This window comes from Vanessa cardui, chromosome 21 (genome assembly GCF_905220365.1).
Source record: "Vanessa cardui chromosome 21, ilVanCard2.1, whole genome shotgun sequence".
Taxonomy (NCBI): domain Eukaryota; kingdom Metazoa; phylum Arthropoda; class Insecta; order Lepidoptera; family Nymphalidae; genus Vanessa; species Vanessa cardui.
Genome location: NC_061143.1, coordinates 5,825,162 through 5,841,696, shown reverse-complemented (window position 1 = coordinate 5,841,696; position 16,535 = coordinate 5,825,162). Strand labels below are relative to the sequence as shown.

The 16,535-nt window shown below is 31.5% G+C and overlaps 3 protein-coding genes across 3 annotated transcripts; 2 read left to right on the top strand and 1 right to left on the bottom strand.

Moving 5' to 3' along the window:
* The first annotated feature begins 475 nt into the window (after nucleotides 1-475).
* On the top strand, nucleotides 476-3,295 carry LOC124538727 (probable ATP-dependent RNA helicase DDX43). The gene has a single exon (XM_047115891.1). The coding sequence runs from the start codon at nucleotides 696-698 to the stop codon at nucleotides 2,658-2,660; it is 1,965 nt and encodes a 654-aa protein (XP_046971847.1). The 5' UTR covers nucleotides 476-695; the 3' UTR covers nucleotides 2,661-3,295.
* Nucleotides 3,290-8,175, bottom strand: LOC124538729 (succinate--CoA ligase [ADP/GDP-forming] subunit alpha, mitochondrial). The gene is made up of 5 exons (XM_047115898.1): nucleotides 8,023-8,175; nucleotides 6,954-7,321; nucleotides 6,294-6,488; nucleotides 4,976-5,155; nucleotides 3,290-3,938 (listed from the first exon to the last, which is right to left on the bottom strand). Exons 1-5 carry the CDS (start codon nucleotides 8,057-8,059, stop codon nucleotides 3,723-3,725), a joined length of 996 nt encoding a protein of 331 aa, XP_046971854.1. The 5' UTR covers nucleotides 8,060-8,175; the 3' UTR covers nucleotides 3,290-3,722.
* Nucleotides 8,176-9,469: 1,294 nt separating this feature from the next.
* On the top strand, nucleotides 9,470-16,535 carry LOC124538824 (mannose-1-phosphate guanyltransferase beta). The gene is made up of 6 exons (XM_047116033.1): nucleotides 9,470-9,860; nucleotides 10,016-10,258; nucleotides 10,602-10,731; nucleotides 11,194-11,355; nucleotides 11,823-11,987; nucleotides 14,976-16,535. Exons 1-6 carry the CDS (start codon nucleotides 9,687-9,689, stop codon nucleotides 15,209-15,211), a joined length of 1,110 nt encoding a protein of 369 aa, XP_046971989.1. The 5' UTR covers nucleotides 9,470-9,686; the 3' UTR covers nucleotides 15,212-16,535.

The following is a 16,535-nucleotide window of genomic DNA, read 5'->3' as shown; positions in this document are numbered from 1 at the left end:
TTACGGAAATTATATTACGTCTATAATAAATTTTTCCATTTAAACAATCAACTTATAAACAGCTAGTAAAAATACAATATTTTTAATCTTAGAAAAGTATATTATACAGTATTAAAAATTCTCTTACATTTTAAAACAATTGATAATGTAAAGTATAATTTTAGTGACAGTGATTATAAGAATTTGTAAAGTCGAAGACGAATAATAAAATTAAGCACAACCGCTACAAAGAGTTTCGGGTATTTTAAAAATAAAATACTTAAAAAAAACGCCAATTGTTTATTAAAGGAAACGTAGTTTTATTTTTAATATAAACAATGTTGTAATAAAAAATACCATATTAATGTTATTCTAATAATGTTAGCTTCTTACGACTATTTGTTTTTTTTTTTTATTAAAATTGCAGTAATTATTAAGAATAATTAAAGGGGTGCTGATAGTGTGAATTTACCTGCATAAATTTCTACATTAAATATTATCTGTGAAAAAGTTGACAAGAAAAGGTTTAAATTCGAATTACTATTATTTTGGTCGATTGACAGTATTTGTATTTGTGCACTATCCGCCGGTATATAAATACACAGTTTCCAATTATTTTGACAAATAATTGAAAATATTCGCTTCTAAATAGGAATTCCTTATTTGTAGATCTACCTTAAAGGCGTAGTTTGATTGCATTGATTATTTGCAATAAAATGGCGGACTGGGAAGACGATTGGCAAGAATCAGAGCCTGTAGCCGTAGCACCGGCACCAATTACTTACAATGCCAGAGTATTTAGCTCAAGCTCAGGTCGAGCGAGATCTAGAGGTGCTTATAGAGGCCAAAGCAATGATTCTAATTGGAGAGCACGTGGTGGAGATACTACTGACAACCGAGACAACCGGCGTAATTATCGTCAGGATAATAGTAACAAAAAAGTTATTATGATTCCTTCTAATAAAGTCGGACGTGTTATTGGTAAAGGTGGCTGCAAAATACGTGATCTCGAATTTGAGTCTGAAGCGAAGATCAAAATCGGTGACTCCAGCGGAAATGACACTAACATCACACTTTTTGGTACAGACGAAGCAATATCAAAAGTGGAAAGCATGATAAACGAATTAACAGAAGAGCGTAAGCCGCCTCCAAGGGAAAATTTTAACAACAGCAATGCTAGTTCCGCTTCTAATGATTTTTTTAAACAAAGTACTGAGGGTGTGGAAGTCATCGATTGGAATAAACTTAACGCTTTTTACGATAATCACCAAAAGGAGAGATGGGATAATTTAGCGCCGATTGTTAAAAATTTTTACAAAGAAGATCCAGTGGTGAGTAATATGACCCCGGATGAGGTAACCCGTTGGCGCCTGGCTAATCATGACATTCAGGTGAAGAGAACTTTTGATGAGAAGCCAGGCTTACTACCTGTGCCAAATCCAGTATTAACATTTGAACAAGCTTTTCATGACTACCCTGAGATCTTGGAAGAGATTTATAAACAAGGTTTTTCACAACCATCACCTATTCAAAGTCAAGCTTGGCCAATATTGCTTAGAGGTGATGATATGATCGGGATTGCTCAAACGGGTACTGGAAAGACCTTGGCATTCCTATTACCAGCTCTAATTCACATTGAAGGTCAACCCACCCCAAGGGAAAAAAGAGAAGGCCCAACTGTTCTTATTTTGGCTCCAACAAGGGAACTTGCCTTGCAAATTGAGAAAGAAGCTTCTAAATATCAATACAAAGGAATCAAATCTGTCTGCCTTTATGGAGGTGGAGATAGAAAAGAACAAATAAAAACTGTTACCAAAGGAGTAGACATAGTGATTGCAACTCCTGGGAGGTTAAATGATCTTGTGCTGGCTAGGCATTTAAATGTCATCAATTTCTCATATATTGTCTTGGATGAAGCTGACAGAATGTTAGATATGGGATTTGAACCTCAGATTAGAAAGTCACTGTTTGATGTGAGACCTGATCGCCAAACAGTGATGACATCTGCAACTTGGCCATCAGGAGTGCGCCGGCTTGCTGAGTCCTACATGAAGGATCCCATTCAAGTGAATGTTGGTTCATTAGATCTTGCTGCAGTACATACAGTTACACAACAAATTATGTTTGTAGATGAAGATGACAAGGAGGCTGCACTGTTTGAGTTTATTCAAAACATGGATAAAAATGATAAAATTATTATATTTTGTGGTAAAAAGGCTACAGCCACACATATAACAACAGAATTATGTATGAAAGGAATAGAATGCCAATCATTACATGGAGACAGGGACCAAAGTGACCGTGAAGCTGCTTTAGAGGAAATGGTTGATGGTACAGTCAATATTTTAGTAGCTACTGATGTTGCATCAAGGGGAATTGATATTAAAGATTTGACTCATGTAATAAACTTGGACTTCCCACGTCATATTGAGGAATATGTCCACAGAGTGGGAAGAACAGGCAGAGCTGGAAAAACTGGAATTGCTTTGTCCTTTGTCACTAGGAATGACTGGGCTCATGCTCGTGAGTTAATTAAGATATTGGAGGAAGCTAATCAAGAAGTACCTGATGAACTATTTTCAATGGCTGAGAGATTTGAAGCAATGAAAATTCGGAGGGACAAAAATGGAGGAGACAGGCGGGGAAGAGGTGGCAGGGGAAGGAGAGATGGTTTTTACTAGAATGTCATGATTGATGATATCAAAAGTAGTGCTTCATATTTCAATAATAGTTCCTTTTTGTAATACAAAATACTGTGTGTGATTTAATTATGCATGCACCAACATTTTGAACCATTTTATAAATTTGTAACATTCCAAATATAAACATGTGATCCAAATGTTCACTACTTATAATTTGTCTGTGATTGCATTTAATATCTGTGATCTGATGATATATGATATTATTTATAAATCTGTTCAAAATATTGAAACCATAGGTTTATCTAACAAATAGTATTGTCTACATATACATCAATCAGAAAAGAAGAATATCATTTGCAAAGTTTTGCAGTATTCTAATATTTGATAACATTTTAATGTATCAGATAGAATCTCATAACTTGTAGATTTCTCAAGTTATTCAAAATAACGAAATTATTTTCATGGGTAATTTTGTCTTTTGTATTTTTGAACAGCAGCAACTATATCTTTTTAAGAGTTTTTAGAAATTATTACTCTATATTATTCAATATATTATCGTATAAAAATAGCTACTTAGCTACTATAAGATAAAAGCGAGAAGACTTAAAGATATTAAACTTATAGTATTAGTTTTGCATAGTTTTAGTTTCTTCAATAAAACCCTCCAATCTATACTTTTGTTTATTATTTCACAATAATAAAATTGAAACAGGTCTTTAAAGGTATTACGCAATAATAGAGTATACATTATATATTTATAAATACAACACCAAGCGCCACATAAAACAATCCATATTAAAACATCTTAGATTAGGAAGTTGATGTTTGATCAGATTATCAATATCACTTGAGTTAACATACATGGACATGCTTATATCTATGGCCGAGTGCATCTTTTACTATGTGCATTTCACATTGAGATTAATGTTAAATTATGTAATTACGAGAGTTAGAAATGTATCAGAGTCACAAATCTCGACTGAACCACATCAAAGGGCAAATTCGTCAACTGAAACAACGGTAACAAATAAATAATTTCAGTATAATTACTAAAAGTCTATACAAAGTAAATGGACCAGTTGATTTATAGCGCTTTTAAACTTATACAATTTCTAATCGTTTCATCTCTTTGAGAAGTTCAACACCCATTTTGGCGGGAGAGCGAGTGACAATGACGTTTGCTTTTTCCAAAGCCTTGATTTTGTCCATAGCACCACCTTTTCCACCAGAGATAATGGCTCCGGCGTGACCCATACGTCTTCCGGGTGGTGCCGTAAGACCCGCGATGAATGATACAACGGGTTTCGCTTTTTGTCCCTGGAATAAACAAATACAAAGATCGGTCAGAGCAATATTAAGATGTTGGTTGTAGTTAAAACGTCAGTCATGATCAAAAATATTTCAATTCGAAAAATTATACTCATTTTTAACTTTACCTTTCATAAGTCTTCGAAATTCTGTCTTTAATATTTTATAGGAATTTTATACGCCTAAAGACTGTGCATTTGTTATTTAGTTAAAGATCTTAATTGGACTAATATTCTACGAAACATGACTAATACACACTTTCACACAAAACAAAGTGCATGAAAATCGGACCTCTCGATTCTTAAGATAAGAGTCAAGCCCATCCCACTTTTTAATTTGGGCGTTAACTGTGATACCTGCATGGATATGAAAATTACAACGGAGTGATATGAAATGATAACTTCATACTAGAATCACTAGATTATCGAAGTACTTCAAATTTATCTACATAATGATATGTGCAAAAATCAGATTCACAAAATGAATTACGATTCAATATGGTTACTTTCATACATGTTATGTAGATATCTATTATTTGTTTACTAGTGTATGTATGTATCTATTGAACGAACAGTTAACTCTAACCTAAGAATACAAAAATATTATATTAAACCTCTTTGGCAATGTTTTGTGATTGTTATTTACCTTTGCCTGTTCGAGAAAAAAGAAAAATTATTAAATGTAGTCATATAGCTGTTTGTATAAAAAATATAATTAAATTTCTGTGTTCATTGCAATATGCAGTTATGCCAATATACTTGATAAGACATAATAGGCACATTTAAACCCAAAGAAAAGTGATTAAGCCAAGTTAGATTTTCCATCACGCAACTTTTATGTTCGCTTCGGTTCGCTTGTATCCACATGTGTCAGAATTTTATCTAACTCATACAGATTTTGGCAGGTTTTCCTTTAGCGTCGAGCCGAAAATGAATTATTAAGATAAATTCATCACATGCAAATTTAGCAATGCTTGCCAGATTTGAACCCAATCAGTTAAAAAAATAAAAAAAAAGTATATATATAACTATGCAAACGCAACTTACAGTGTTGTTCTGGGTCAAATAATCGGATGCCAGTTCCTCAGCATTGCCTCCGATTTCACCGATGAGGATAATTCCTTTCGTGTCTGGATCCTTCAGGAACACTTCCAAGCAGTCGATAAAGTCAGTGCCGTTGAACGGATCACCTCCAATACCAACGCAGAGAGTTTGACCCAAGCCAGCCTATTCAATTAAATACAATAGTTAAACAACAAAATACAAACAAACATTTATAAATAAAACTTAAATATATTATTATTTAATTATTGTTTTGTCCGGAGACAAAAATGAACGCAGAATCAAAATTTATTTTGAACAAGGATTGGATTCAGTGTTTTTTTTTTCGTAAAAGAACTTTTGCAATTATAACAGAAGTAATTATTTAAAAAATAGAAATATCATTAGTATGAATTATGATATAAAATTAATTAATTATGCGGCACGGTATTAGTATACATCATGAGTCAATGTGAATTAATGTTACCGTATCACAAGAAAAAAAAGATAAGATTATACCTATCTGATGAATTTTTAATTTTAATTAAAGCAAAGAAATAACAGTTAAATATGCCAAATGTTGTACAAGAGTAACTACTGAGTTTCTAGCCGGTTTTTCTCGGTAGAATCGGCACTCGTGAATCCCGAAATAACGTTTCAAAAGTGCTTGAATAAAGTATGTATATTGTGATTTTGATTGATTAAGATTTTAAAAAGATTGATTGCTTTTAAATGTTAGTAATATTTGAGTGCCGATCGTTCATTATTTATTTTAAATTTATATCTTATCATAATCACAGTAATCTGTACAAGCTATTTAAGATGTTTTTTACTGAGCTACTTCACGTTTTTTCGACTATAGTCGACGTAAATTTATGTAATAATAAGATCAAGGTCAGCTTCATACTATTGGAGTTTGGTTAGCAAAAAATGTTTGTTATATAACCTTTACATGCAAAGGCACGTTTGGCTACTACCGTATCGACTGAATACTTGTTTACTGTCTCGTCTTTACGGCTTTCACGCGAGAAGGGATACCGAATCTTACATAACTAATTGCCCGAATGTCTAATAGAGAAAATATTAGCCTCCGATAAAGTAAATTAAAACAGACAAAACAATTACGTCAGTAATTACTTTAATATCTAAAAACATATCTACTTCTCTTATTAATGAAGTATATGACTTTATATAGATTTAATGATAGTATTCTTACTACAGAAGTTTTTATGCAAGAACTATTTTGACTTCTACCTCTTGTCTTGTTAACACATTATCATCAAAACTCTACATTTATAAAAACAACATTAACTATTAATCTTACCTCAGTAGTCTGATGACAAGCTTCATAGGTCAAGGTACCAGATCGAGAAACAACTCCAATGCATCCTTTTTTATGTACTGCAGCTGGCATGATACCAATTTTACACTTTTCCGGAGCAATAATACCTGGGCAGTTTGGTCCAACAAGACGTGACTTGTTCTGACGGAGCAGTGCATGCTTGACACGGACCATGTCCTAAAAATATATTTTAAATATTAAGTAGTGCTGATATTTTATCATAGAAGATCATAATAAATCTTTATATAGACTAAGCACACAATCAATAAAACAATATTAAACTAATTTTAAAAAGTAAAGTAATGTTCTTTACAATTCTTTTCAGCTTTTTGCATCATAATATTTGTCAATTAAGAAATGATATTGACATATATGCAAGATTGTAATAAATGATGATTAGAAGTTAATTAAGAATAGCAATTGGTTCAATTGCCCATTGTTCATGTACAGTATGAAGCTCATAGATATATTTATTAATACATTGTCATTGAATTACTATTTCTTTTTTTTCTATAAATGAATAGCAGGTGATATAAACAATAATATTGGCATTGAAAGTCAGAAGATACAAACAAAAATTACAGATAAAAATGTTAAATTTGGGTTGATTAAATGTATTTATATAAGGTTAAAAAAAATTACATGTTGAGGAACTCCTTCGGTGATGCACACAATGAGTGGTATTTCAGCTTCAATGGCCTCTAAAATGGCCGCTGCTGCTCCTGGAGGTGGAACATAAATTACAGAAGCCTCCGCTCCTGTCTTCTCCTTGGCTTCCCTCACTGTACCAAAAACTGGCTTGCCGAGGTGCTCTGTGCCAGCTTTTTTCGGTGATACTCCACCAACGATTTTCGTTCCATAGTCAAGAGCCTGCTGGCTATGGAAAGTTCCCTGTTTGCCAGTGAATCCCTGGACAATGACTTTGGTATCACTTGTTAGGATCAAGTTTTTTCGTGTCTGGGCATATGGTGTGCTGCTTGAATATCTTATATTGCCAAGCTTTAAGCCATCTGAAGATATAAAAAATACATGTAGTATTTCATTCAAATAAAACAGACCAGATAAAGTTTTAAGCATATGTGAACTATATTACTTCACCTTAGTGTAAAATTAAACATTTAAACAAATTCAATTATTTATGTATTAGGAAGACAATTCAATTTCAGGGTATATGCCACACCCTTTTTATATTATAAATCCTGTAAGGTGTGACATATGGATGTGAAGATTTTTTTTACTAATACAATGCTACTACATACAATACATATGAAAACATTAAAGATAAGTTTGTCATCTGTCATTGTTCAAAGGTCAATAATATATTGATCCAGTAGCCATGCAATCAGAAAAATCTTAATAAAGAAATTGTAAGACTTAATTCTACATAATTATCAATCGAATTCCAATGGAATTGATTATCTTATTGTTATGTCAAAAAATAATATATTTATAGACGAAGGTTAAACATAATTAGAATGACATTGGTAGTTCATGAAATTTTGTTGTTAGTATGTTTTAACATACATTTAATCAAAACAGTTTTAATTTAACATAACAATTATTAATGTAAATATGAATTAATCATTAAACAAGGTTATTATCAGTTAGGTAAAGTAATGAAACGTTGGCAAGAATAAGTAAATTAAAAACAAGTCACGTTTTGTCATTCAATATTTTTATGGTGTTATATAAAAAAATAGGATACGTTTACCTTTGACGCGAGATAAAATCCGAACCGGTACGGCCATTGTATAACAAGTTAGGGAGAATTTAAAGAGATTTTCGTGACACTGACAAACCAGCAGCCATTACGTAATTGCACACACTAACCACTGTCAAGTGACAGAGACTAGGGACAAGTCGATTCTATTTCTATCACATTTAAGAATCAATGTTATGCTCAATATAATCGAATCGTCTTGAAAAGCATCAAGTCAATTACAGTCGATTATCAATCGATGCCTTCGATTTTTTTTATATATACATAAAATCTTACGGTAACATAGTTAGTAAACAGCTTTTACTTTTCTTTAAACTCAAATTAACTTTTATCCACTATGGAAACATTACATTTATTTATTGATAGTCAAATTAAAAATGTAAAGGTTCGGAAAAGGAGGTACGCTAATCTGAGAAGAACCGCCGAACAAAACAACTATTCTATTTTTTTCTGTCAAATTAATTAAATACATAGAATATGAATAGAACTAGCCAGGATCGTTTTATTCCCAAGGTGTGCTATCAATCAAAAACTCGCTACTTGTATACCTAAATAAATTTGGCAACAGAAGTATTTTGAACGATGACACCGATCATTAAGACAAAATACTTATTAATATGTTTTTTCTACCCTCATCGCCCTGCTAAAGTCGTACTTCCCCCCATTTGAAAAAAAACTTCTTTATAGTAACCACATCAAATAATTAACTGTCTTGAACTGGTGTTATAAATAAATATATGTAGAAATACCGAAACACTGAAGAATATGAGCTGGGCCATCTGCCCAGTGGTGAGAACTCGCGCATCCTAACCGATGATTGCGGGTTTAAATCCAGGAAAGCACTACTATATATATGTGCTTAATTTGTATTTTTAATTCATCTAGTGTTCAGCGTTGAAGGAATACATCGTGAGGAAACCTGCGTGTCTAATTTCATCGAAATTCTGCCACATATGCACTCCACCAATCTGCATTGGAACAATGTCGTGGAATATGTTCCAAACACTCTCCTTAATGGAAGAGGAGGCCTTAGCCCAGCAGTGGGAAATTTATAGGCATTACTTTACTACTTTAAACATACCGAAGCATTCATAAACTTCGATTTCATAAAAATTCATGAACATCGATTATAAGAATCGAAATATATTTCGAAGATTTAAAAATTTTTTTTTCCTAAAGTGACAAAGGTTTAAATAAATTAGTTCCTATCAGAATGTTGTCTTATTTGAATACATTTTAATTTATAAATTAATAGATATGTATAAGACTCACACACATACACAATTACATTTTACGTTACACTTATACTTTTAATCTGTAAAAAAACCTTGAATTTTATACTTTGACAAGTTTCAATAATCTGTGCAATATTAATACGTTTACTTTTCGTTTTTTACGTCAATCGACAATCGTGTACCTATCAAATAATAAAGTTAGGATTTGACGTTTTATTATCTGTGATTTCTGTGAACTCGAACTGTGAAGTAAAGCTTTGTATTTTGTATTTTATTTATTACCGTATTAAAAATAATTAATAAAGACGCGCCACGTATGAAGTTATGATATAGACAATAATAACGTAGTTAATTGAATTTGTACCAGCGCTTTCATATTTAAACAAGTTGGGTGAAGCATTTAGAATAAAATACAATAAAATGAGTAGTTCTGATAAGAAATTGGGGGAGATACGTGCACTTATACTCGTTGGAGGCTATGGGACCCGTCTTAGACCATTGACTTTAAGTAGACCTAAGCCGCTAGTGGAATTTGCCAATAAACCAATATTAATGCATCAAATTGAAGCATTGGTGGATGCTGGAGTGACGCAAGTAAATATATTTCTTATTTACACTATTTGTATTACATTCATTCGTTATACTATCGTATTCTTACATTGTTTTATGACCTTGACTATATTGTCTTAATAAACACTTCTATTACAAGGGAATGTTGTGATTAATTTTTATTTAAAACATATTTTCAGGTCATTCTCGCTGTTTCATACAGAGCTGAGGATATGGAAAAAGAGCTTACGGAGCAAGTATCGAAATTAGGTGTATCACTTACTTTTTCTCATGAAACAGAACCACTTGGCACAGCAGGGCCTCTTGCACTGGCTCGTGAACTGCTCAGTGCCAGTCCTGAGCCATTCTTTGTATTAAACTCTGATGTGATCTGTGATTTTCCATTTAAAGAGCTGGCCAAATTTCACAGGAGCCATGGAAAGGTGTTTATGAAACTTGATCTAGAATAAATTTAATTGAATATTAGTTTAAATAATTATTCATATTTATTAAAAATGTAGCTTTTATAATACAAAATTTTATATACTATAACCGTCACTGATACAAACAGATTTTTCTGGTATGAGCATAATTATTTTATAAACCAGTACCTTATGAATCGAATTTGAATTTCACACAGCAGTTTTAGAATATGCTTCATATCCAGTCAATGGTTAGGTTCTGGTTTAAATTACAATTCAGTTACTAATTTGGAAGGTAGTATAGTTTATACTCCCATTGTCCAAACCAATACATAGATAATATAAAATATGATTTCATTTGTAGGAAGGTACAATAGTAGTAACAAAAGTAAAAGAACCTTCGAAGTATGGTGTAGTTGTATACAAGGACGATGGAGAAATTGAAAACTTTGTTGAGAAACCACAGGAATTCATTTCTAATAAAATCAATGCAGGTAAACCAAACAAAATTATCAATAATTTCTAGTAAGAAACTTAGTAATAAAAACTTTAAAGTAAATATTTCATATATAGAATATTAGTGACCCCGGCTTTGCATGGGTGCATTGCTAATATAATGGGATAATACTATACTAGATAAACTACAAACTGCTTATTATATGTTATTAGACAATGCAAACCACTATGTCTCTGCATTTTAAATCTATAATATCTCAGATGGTTCTGTCAGCGTTTACAATGACTATATTACGCATATTTTATACATATAATCCTCCTAAACCAATATATCTACTAAAAAAAAATCTCATCAAATACAATATTAAGTAATATTGATAATCATTATTGAAATTATAAGCATTACATTAGAATGATACAAAATAATTAATTTATAATATGGATATATTTTTTTATCACTTCTAAATATGTATATATATTCATACACATATTAATTTCAGGGATGTATATTCTTAATCCATCAATACTGAACAGAATTGAGTTACGTCCAACATCAATTGAGAAAGAGGTATTTCCTTTTATGGCAAAGGATGGTCAGCTTTATGCTATGGAATTAGAAGGATTTTGGATGGATGTCGGACAGCCAAAAGACTTTCTAACCGGTAAGATAGATAATTTTTTTATAAGATTATTGATTGTGAGAAGTTCTTAAAAGATATAAGTAATATAAATTTATGCATTTAATAGTACTAAGTAAAGTTCTGTTAGTATCACTCATATACTATATGGGTAATTTTTTGTAGGGCAATTCAGTAATTTATTCATTTTTGTTTGTTGAAACATGAAGAGAAATTACTTTCCAAGAACTTTAAATAAAGTCAGTTATAGAGAAATTGCTGTCAATAATAATCATTTATGGGCTACTACCGCCTATACACATCGCCTCTGTAATAAATATTAACAATTCCTTACATCATAAATGAGTCAACAACACAGAAATCATAAAATAGATAATACCTATAAATCAAAACTTTAAAGTAGCCACAATCTTTAGATAAGATCCATATTGTTTATCCTCTAAGCCATCTAAAATTGTAGCTAATTACTAATGCGCAATGTTTTCTATTAGGTATGTGCCTTTACTTAACCAGCTTACGCCAAAAGAATTCAAACATGTTACACGAAGGCGACGGAGTTGTGGGTAACGTAATTATTGACCCAACGGCAACTATTGGGAAAGGATGTCGGATAGGACCGAACGTTACAATTGGGCCGAATGTCGTCATTGAGGATGGTAAGGGTTCACAGATAATAAAAAACATTATTTATTAGAATATTTTGTCATATACTTTTTTAATGATACAATTTTGTAATTTACTACAAGTAATAATTTCTTGGTATGTTGTGTATAAATAAAACTAGGTATACCGGATTTGAATTGCGTATATTAATTATTTTTGGCATCCCGAGTCTACCCGTGACCACGAACGCTGTAAAGTGCTCGAAACGTCGGGATGCCAAAAATAATTAATATACGCGATTCAAATCCGTTATAACTAGTTTTATTTAAATGTGTAATAATCGCGAAAATTTAAGACAACACTATGTTGTGTATAAGTATAATATTCTTATTTTTTGTTCAAAATCCCTTATACAAAAAAGATCCTTATTATCCTTATTTTAGTTGCTAATATCAACACTTGTTAATATTATTATTTTGTTACTCCATAAATCAAGAAATTATAAAATCAGTTTTTTGCCCCGTAATAATAATGCCCAATATCTAGTAGATAAATTGAGCTCTCGTTTTATAAACTTTAGAAAAAACCATTGAAGAAAATTTTTGTATAGTACGACACAACTGTAGCATCGGCAAATTCAATAAAACCGATTACTGCCGATTTATACAACCAATAGAAAAAGCTCCCTATTGCGCCATTCGTCGCTATAGATTCTCGCGTCAAGAAAGCAAGTGCATGTGATATTACAAATTATGACGTTTATGTAAAGATCATATTAACATAAGAAATAAATTTTAATAATATGAGATAGCGTAATTAATTCGGATGTGATCTATTTTACGAATAGCGCACATGCAAATATAATATTTTTGAAAGTGTTGCTATTAAAATGTTAAAAAAATATAAAAGACTGCAAGGTTTATATTAGATATAATTTGTTTTTTAACAATAATTGCGGATTAAAGTAACGTAAACGAAAATTAATTACGTTGTTCGAATTAAAATGGAAGTTAGGTTTGTCAAGGCAGACTCCAGACTCCTCTTTTCAGCTTGAAACCACTTTTATCTCAGTCAACCAGTGTAAAAAGGTTCAGTCAAAAACCATTTATTTAAAAACTTTGATGAAGTAGATGAACATTTGTTCATCTACTTGGCAGGAAATATACGTGAACACAGTTTTATTCGGAGTATCGATCCGTTTCTTTTCAATTTTTATAAAAAGTATCTGAAAGATCGAGAAAAAATGCATAAGTATGAAAACCAGTGAGGAAAAGTACGATCAGTGAGCCAATGATAGATAGTCCATCGTAGGACACTAATTCCTGTAAATAACAGCATTGTAAATCTGTTTATTTGAAAAGGGCAACTATGCGAGTTTCTTTCCGTTTCATCTCGCTAGAAGCTACTTTCCGAAACGGTAGTATTTAATTAATCGCCGATGCTGTATCTAAGTTGTGTCGTACTATACCAAACTTTCGGTGATTTTATAAACGATTGTGGAATTTCGATAACAACGGATTAGTAAAAACGAGAAACATGGATTACGAAAATATGCAAGACATACTTCACGGAAACATTAATCTTTAATCGTTCTATTTATTATAGGATAAACCAATTGAAGGATAGGTCTCATTTAAATCCGTTCTAGCTAACCAATATCTTGGACGATTTAGTTATCGTGTTGTTTTTGCCATATGTTAAATTTTGTTTTAGTTGTAGCGATAAATAATATCTTGTCATTTCTATGAAATAGTGCGATAAAATCGTGAACATCGTTGATAAAATCGTAGTCATTTTTACATATGTATTGTTTTTAGGGCGATACATATTGATTTTGTCGGTACAGTATATGATATAGTTACATACATTAGTTTGTTTTGTTATAAAATTAACTTAATTTTTTTTTTGTTTCTTTGATTCATTGACGTGGTTAGATTTTTTGATGGTCATTTTTTATCGCCAAGGAAACATGCAAACAACAACTGCCACGAATATTTGATAGCGACAGTTGCTATGCTATGTAACCGTAATAGCAACTCAGAACATGTTCGGAATTTATAGTCTTGATTTCTTTTGTTCTATAAAAGCCAGAATAGGGTGTCGGTTTCCCAATGTAACTATTTTTTCTATTAAGTTTGGAGTTCAATGTGTTTTGAATATATCATACAGCCTTGGCTGCTAAAACTCGGCATCTTAAACCTAACCAAGATTTAAGATGCCCAATGTCATTGTCTATGACTTATGAGGCAAACGCAGATTAAGTTAGAGATGAGAATGCGGTGTGTGTATTTTTACCTTTTACCTTAGTTTTACCTTTGCTTAGTGTTTATAATATTATTGTAGGAAAATAAAATCAATTGGGTTTTAGGTAAAAGATATTTAAAACGGGATATTTACCATGTTTCCTATTTTTATTTGATGCATCGATTTACTATCTATTATTATATTTGACACTAGCGGTCGCCCGCGGCTTCGCCCGCGTAGATAACGGTTCATAATCAGTCTTCTAATATCCCTACTGCTGAGGCACGGTCACATTTGAAGAATTACTGCAACCGGCGCTTGGATCTATTGTGACTCAAATTCGTGATCACAACACCTCAGCCAGACCAACATCAGCCACGAATCTGATGAGGTTCTTAGGGTCGGAGGCGATTATGCCCTCTAAGGACCGGAGTTAGAACATTTTATAGTTCTATCTTTTATAGTTTAGGCATCATACGCAAAACGTCAACTTTTTTGGTTGTTTTTTTCCTTTTTTGTCCGAAAAACCCAAAATATCTTACGGAACCCTATTTTTTTTTTAAATAAAATTTAGCCTATGTTATGCGGGATTAATTTAGCTTTCGAATGGTGAAAGAATTTTTAAAATCGGTCCAGTAGTTTTTGAGCCTATTCATTACAACCAAACAAACAAAGTTTTCCTCTTTATAATATTAGTGTAGATAGTCTACGAATGTCTTGTTCACTCGTATATATGTTTATTTTTCTACAAACAGGAGGACTTAATAGCAAATGAGGTATTTAATATGTTTATTCAGGTGCATGTATAAAGCGTAGTACTATTCTCCGCGGCGCATGCGTACGCCAACACGCCTGGCTCGACGGGTGCATCGTTGGCTGGAAATCGGTCGTGGGCCGATGGGTCAGGATGGAGAACACCACAGTGCTCGGCGAGGACGTTATAGTCAAGGACGAGTTATACATCAACGGTGGTCAGGTCCTTCCCCACAAATCAATTGCGTTATCTGTTCCCGAGCCACAGATAATAATGTAATCATAAGGTGTTTTTCAATTTTTTTTTTATGTCAACGACAGAAACTTTTACTATTTAGGCTAAAAATATCTAAATATTTAGATATAATTGTATTTATTATTCAGCTATTTTGTAAATCCATATAAAATATTTAACACCAGTGCAATAGTAATATTATATCGAATATATGATTTTATGTTTAATAATTGTACTTTAAATAAAAAAAAGAATAAAGGGCTTCTGTCCGTTAGGGCTTAGGACAATAGTTGGTAAAAGGGCTGCAATTGCGGAAAATAACCATAATGTTAATGAATTGTAATTATTTATATATATTTTTTGCATAATTATAATGCATTATTATTCTATTAAATTAAAATAAAATTTAAGTTTTGAATTTAAACATTTTAACGTATTGTTTTCGGCGGGAAATATTGGCTGCATAATTTTTATTTAATTGATTTTTTATACATTTTTGAATAATGGTACTTAAAACTCTTTCCAACGTATAAATATTTGTGATTCTATCAAAACTTAGCTTAGAAATTCATTTGTTAAGTTCGCACAAAGTAATTCCTTTGTTATTGTAATATTCATTCATTGGAAATTTATATCTGTAGGTCATCGTATATGACGCATACAATTTAAATATCTTTATTCAATATAGAAGTATTACTTTTTAATTTAAAACACCTCAGACCTGAGTAGAAATGGCGAAAGAAACTCAGCGGGATATTATTTTTATTTGTTAAGATATTCGTGAATACGATGGTAATTTATTACTTTTCAAAATTGTTTTTTTTTTAAATTAATTATACTCAGAGTAAAAATTATTATAAACGTTATATATAATAGGTATATTCCCTTTATTTGTAAAAATTAAATAGAAAACGCGGCGGTTATTTGATTTTATCATAAAGCTTGAAATAACGCTATTTAATTCCATTCAAGGTATATTTTTTTAGACAGTAAAGCTGAATCTTGTGAGCAATTGCTAAAGTAATTGATGGAATTTTTTTTTTTTCATATGTTCATGATTAAAAATATAGCAATCCTGTCAAAATACTTCAGTTCGTAAATTGTGAATGCAGGTTATCATTAGACCCTTATTTGATATCTGTGGACGATCCAAATACTTTAAATTATATTAGTTTTATTTTTTGTTTTTATAAGTGACAAAAGAAATTTTAACATTCCGATCTAGTGTTATTTACAATAGAATTTAAAAATGGTAATTGTATTACTGCCATTATACACCAAAATTGTAATTTTATATTGTAGTAATAAGCTTTTATACTATATCAACACAAATTAGTCATGTAATAGAAAAAATAAAGGCTATTTTTAA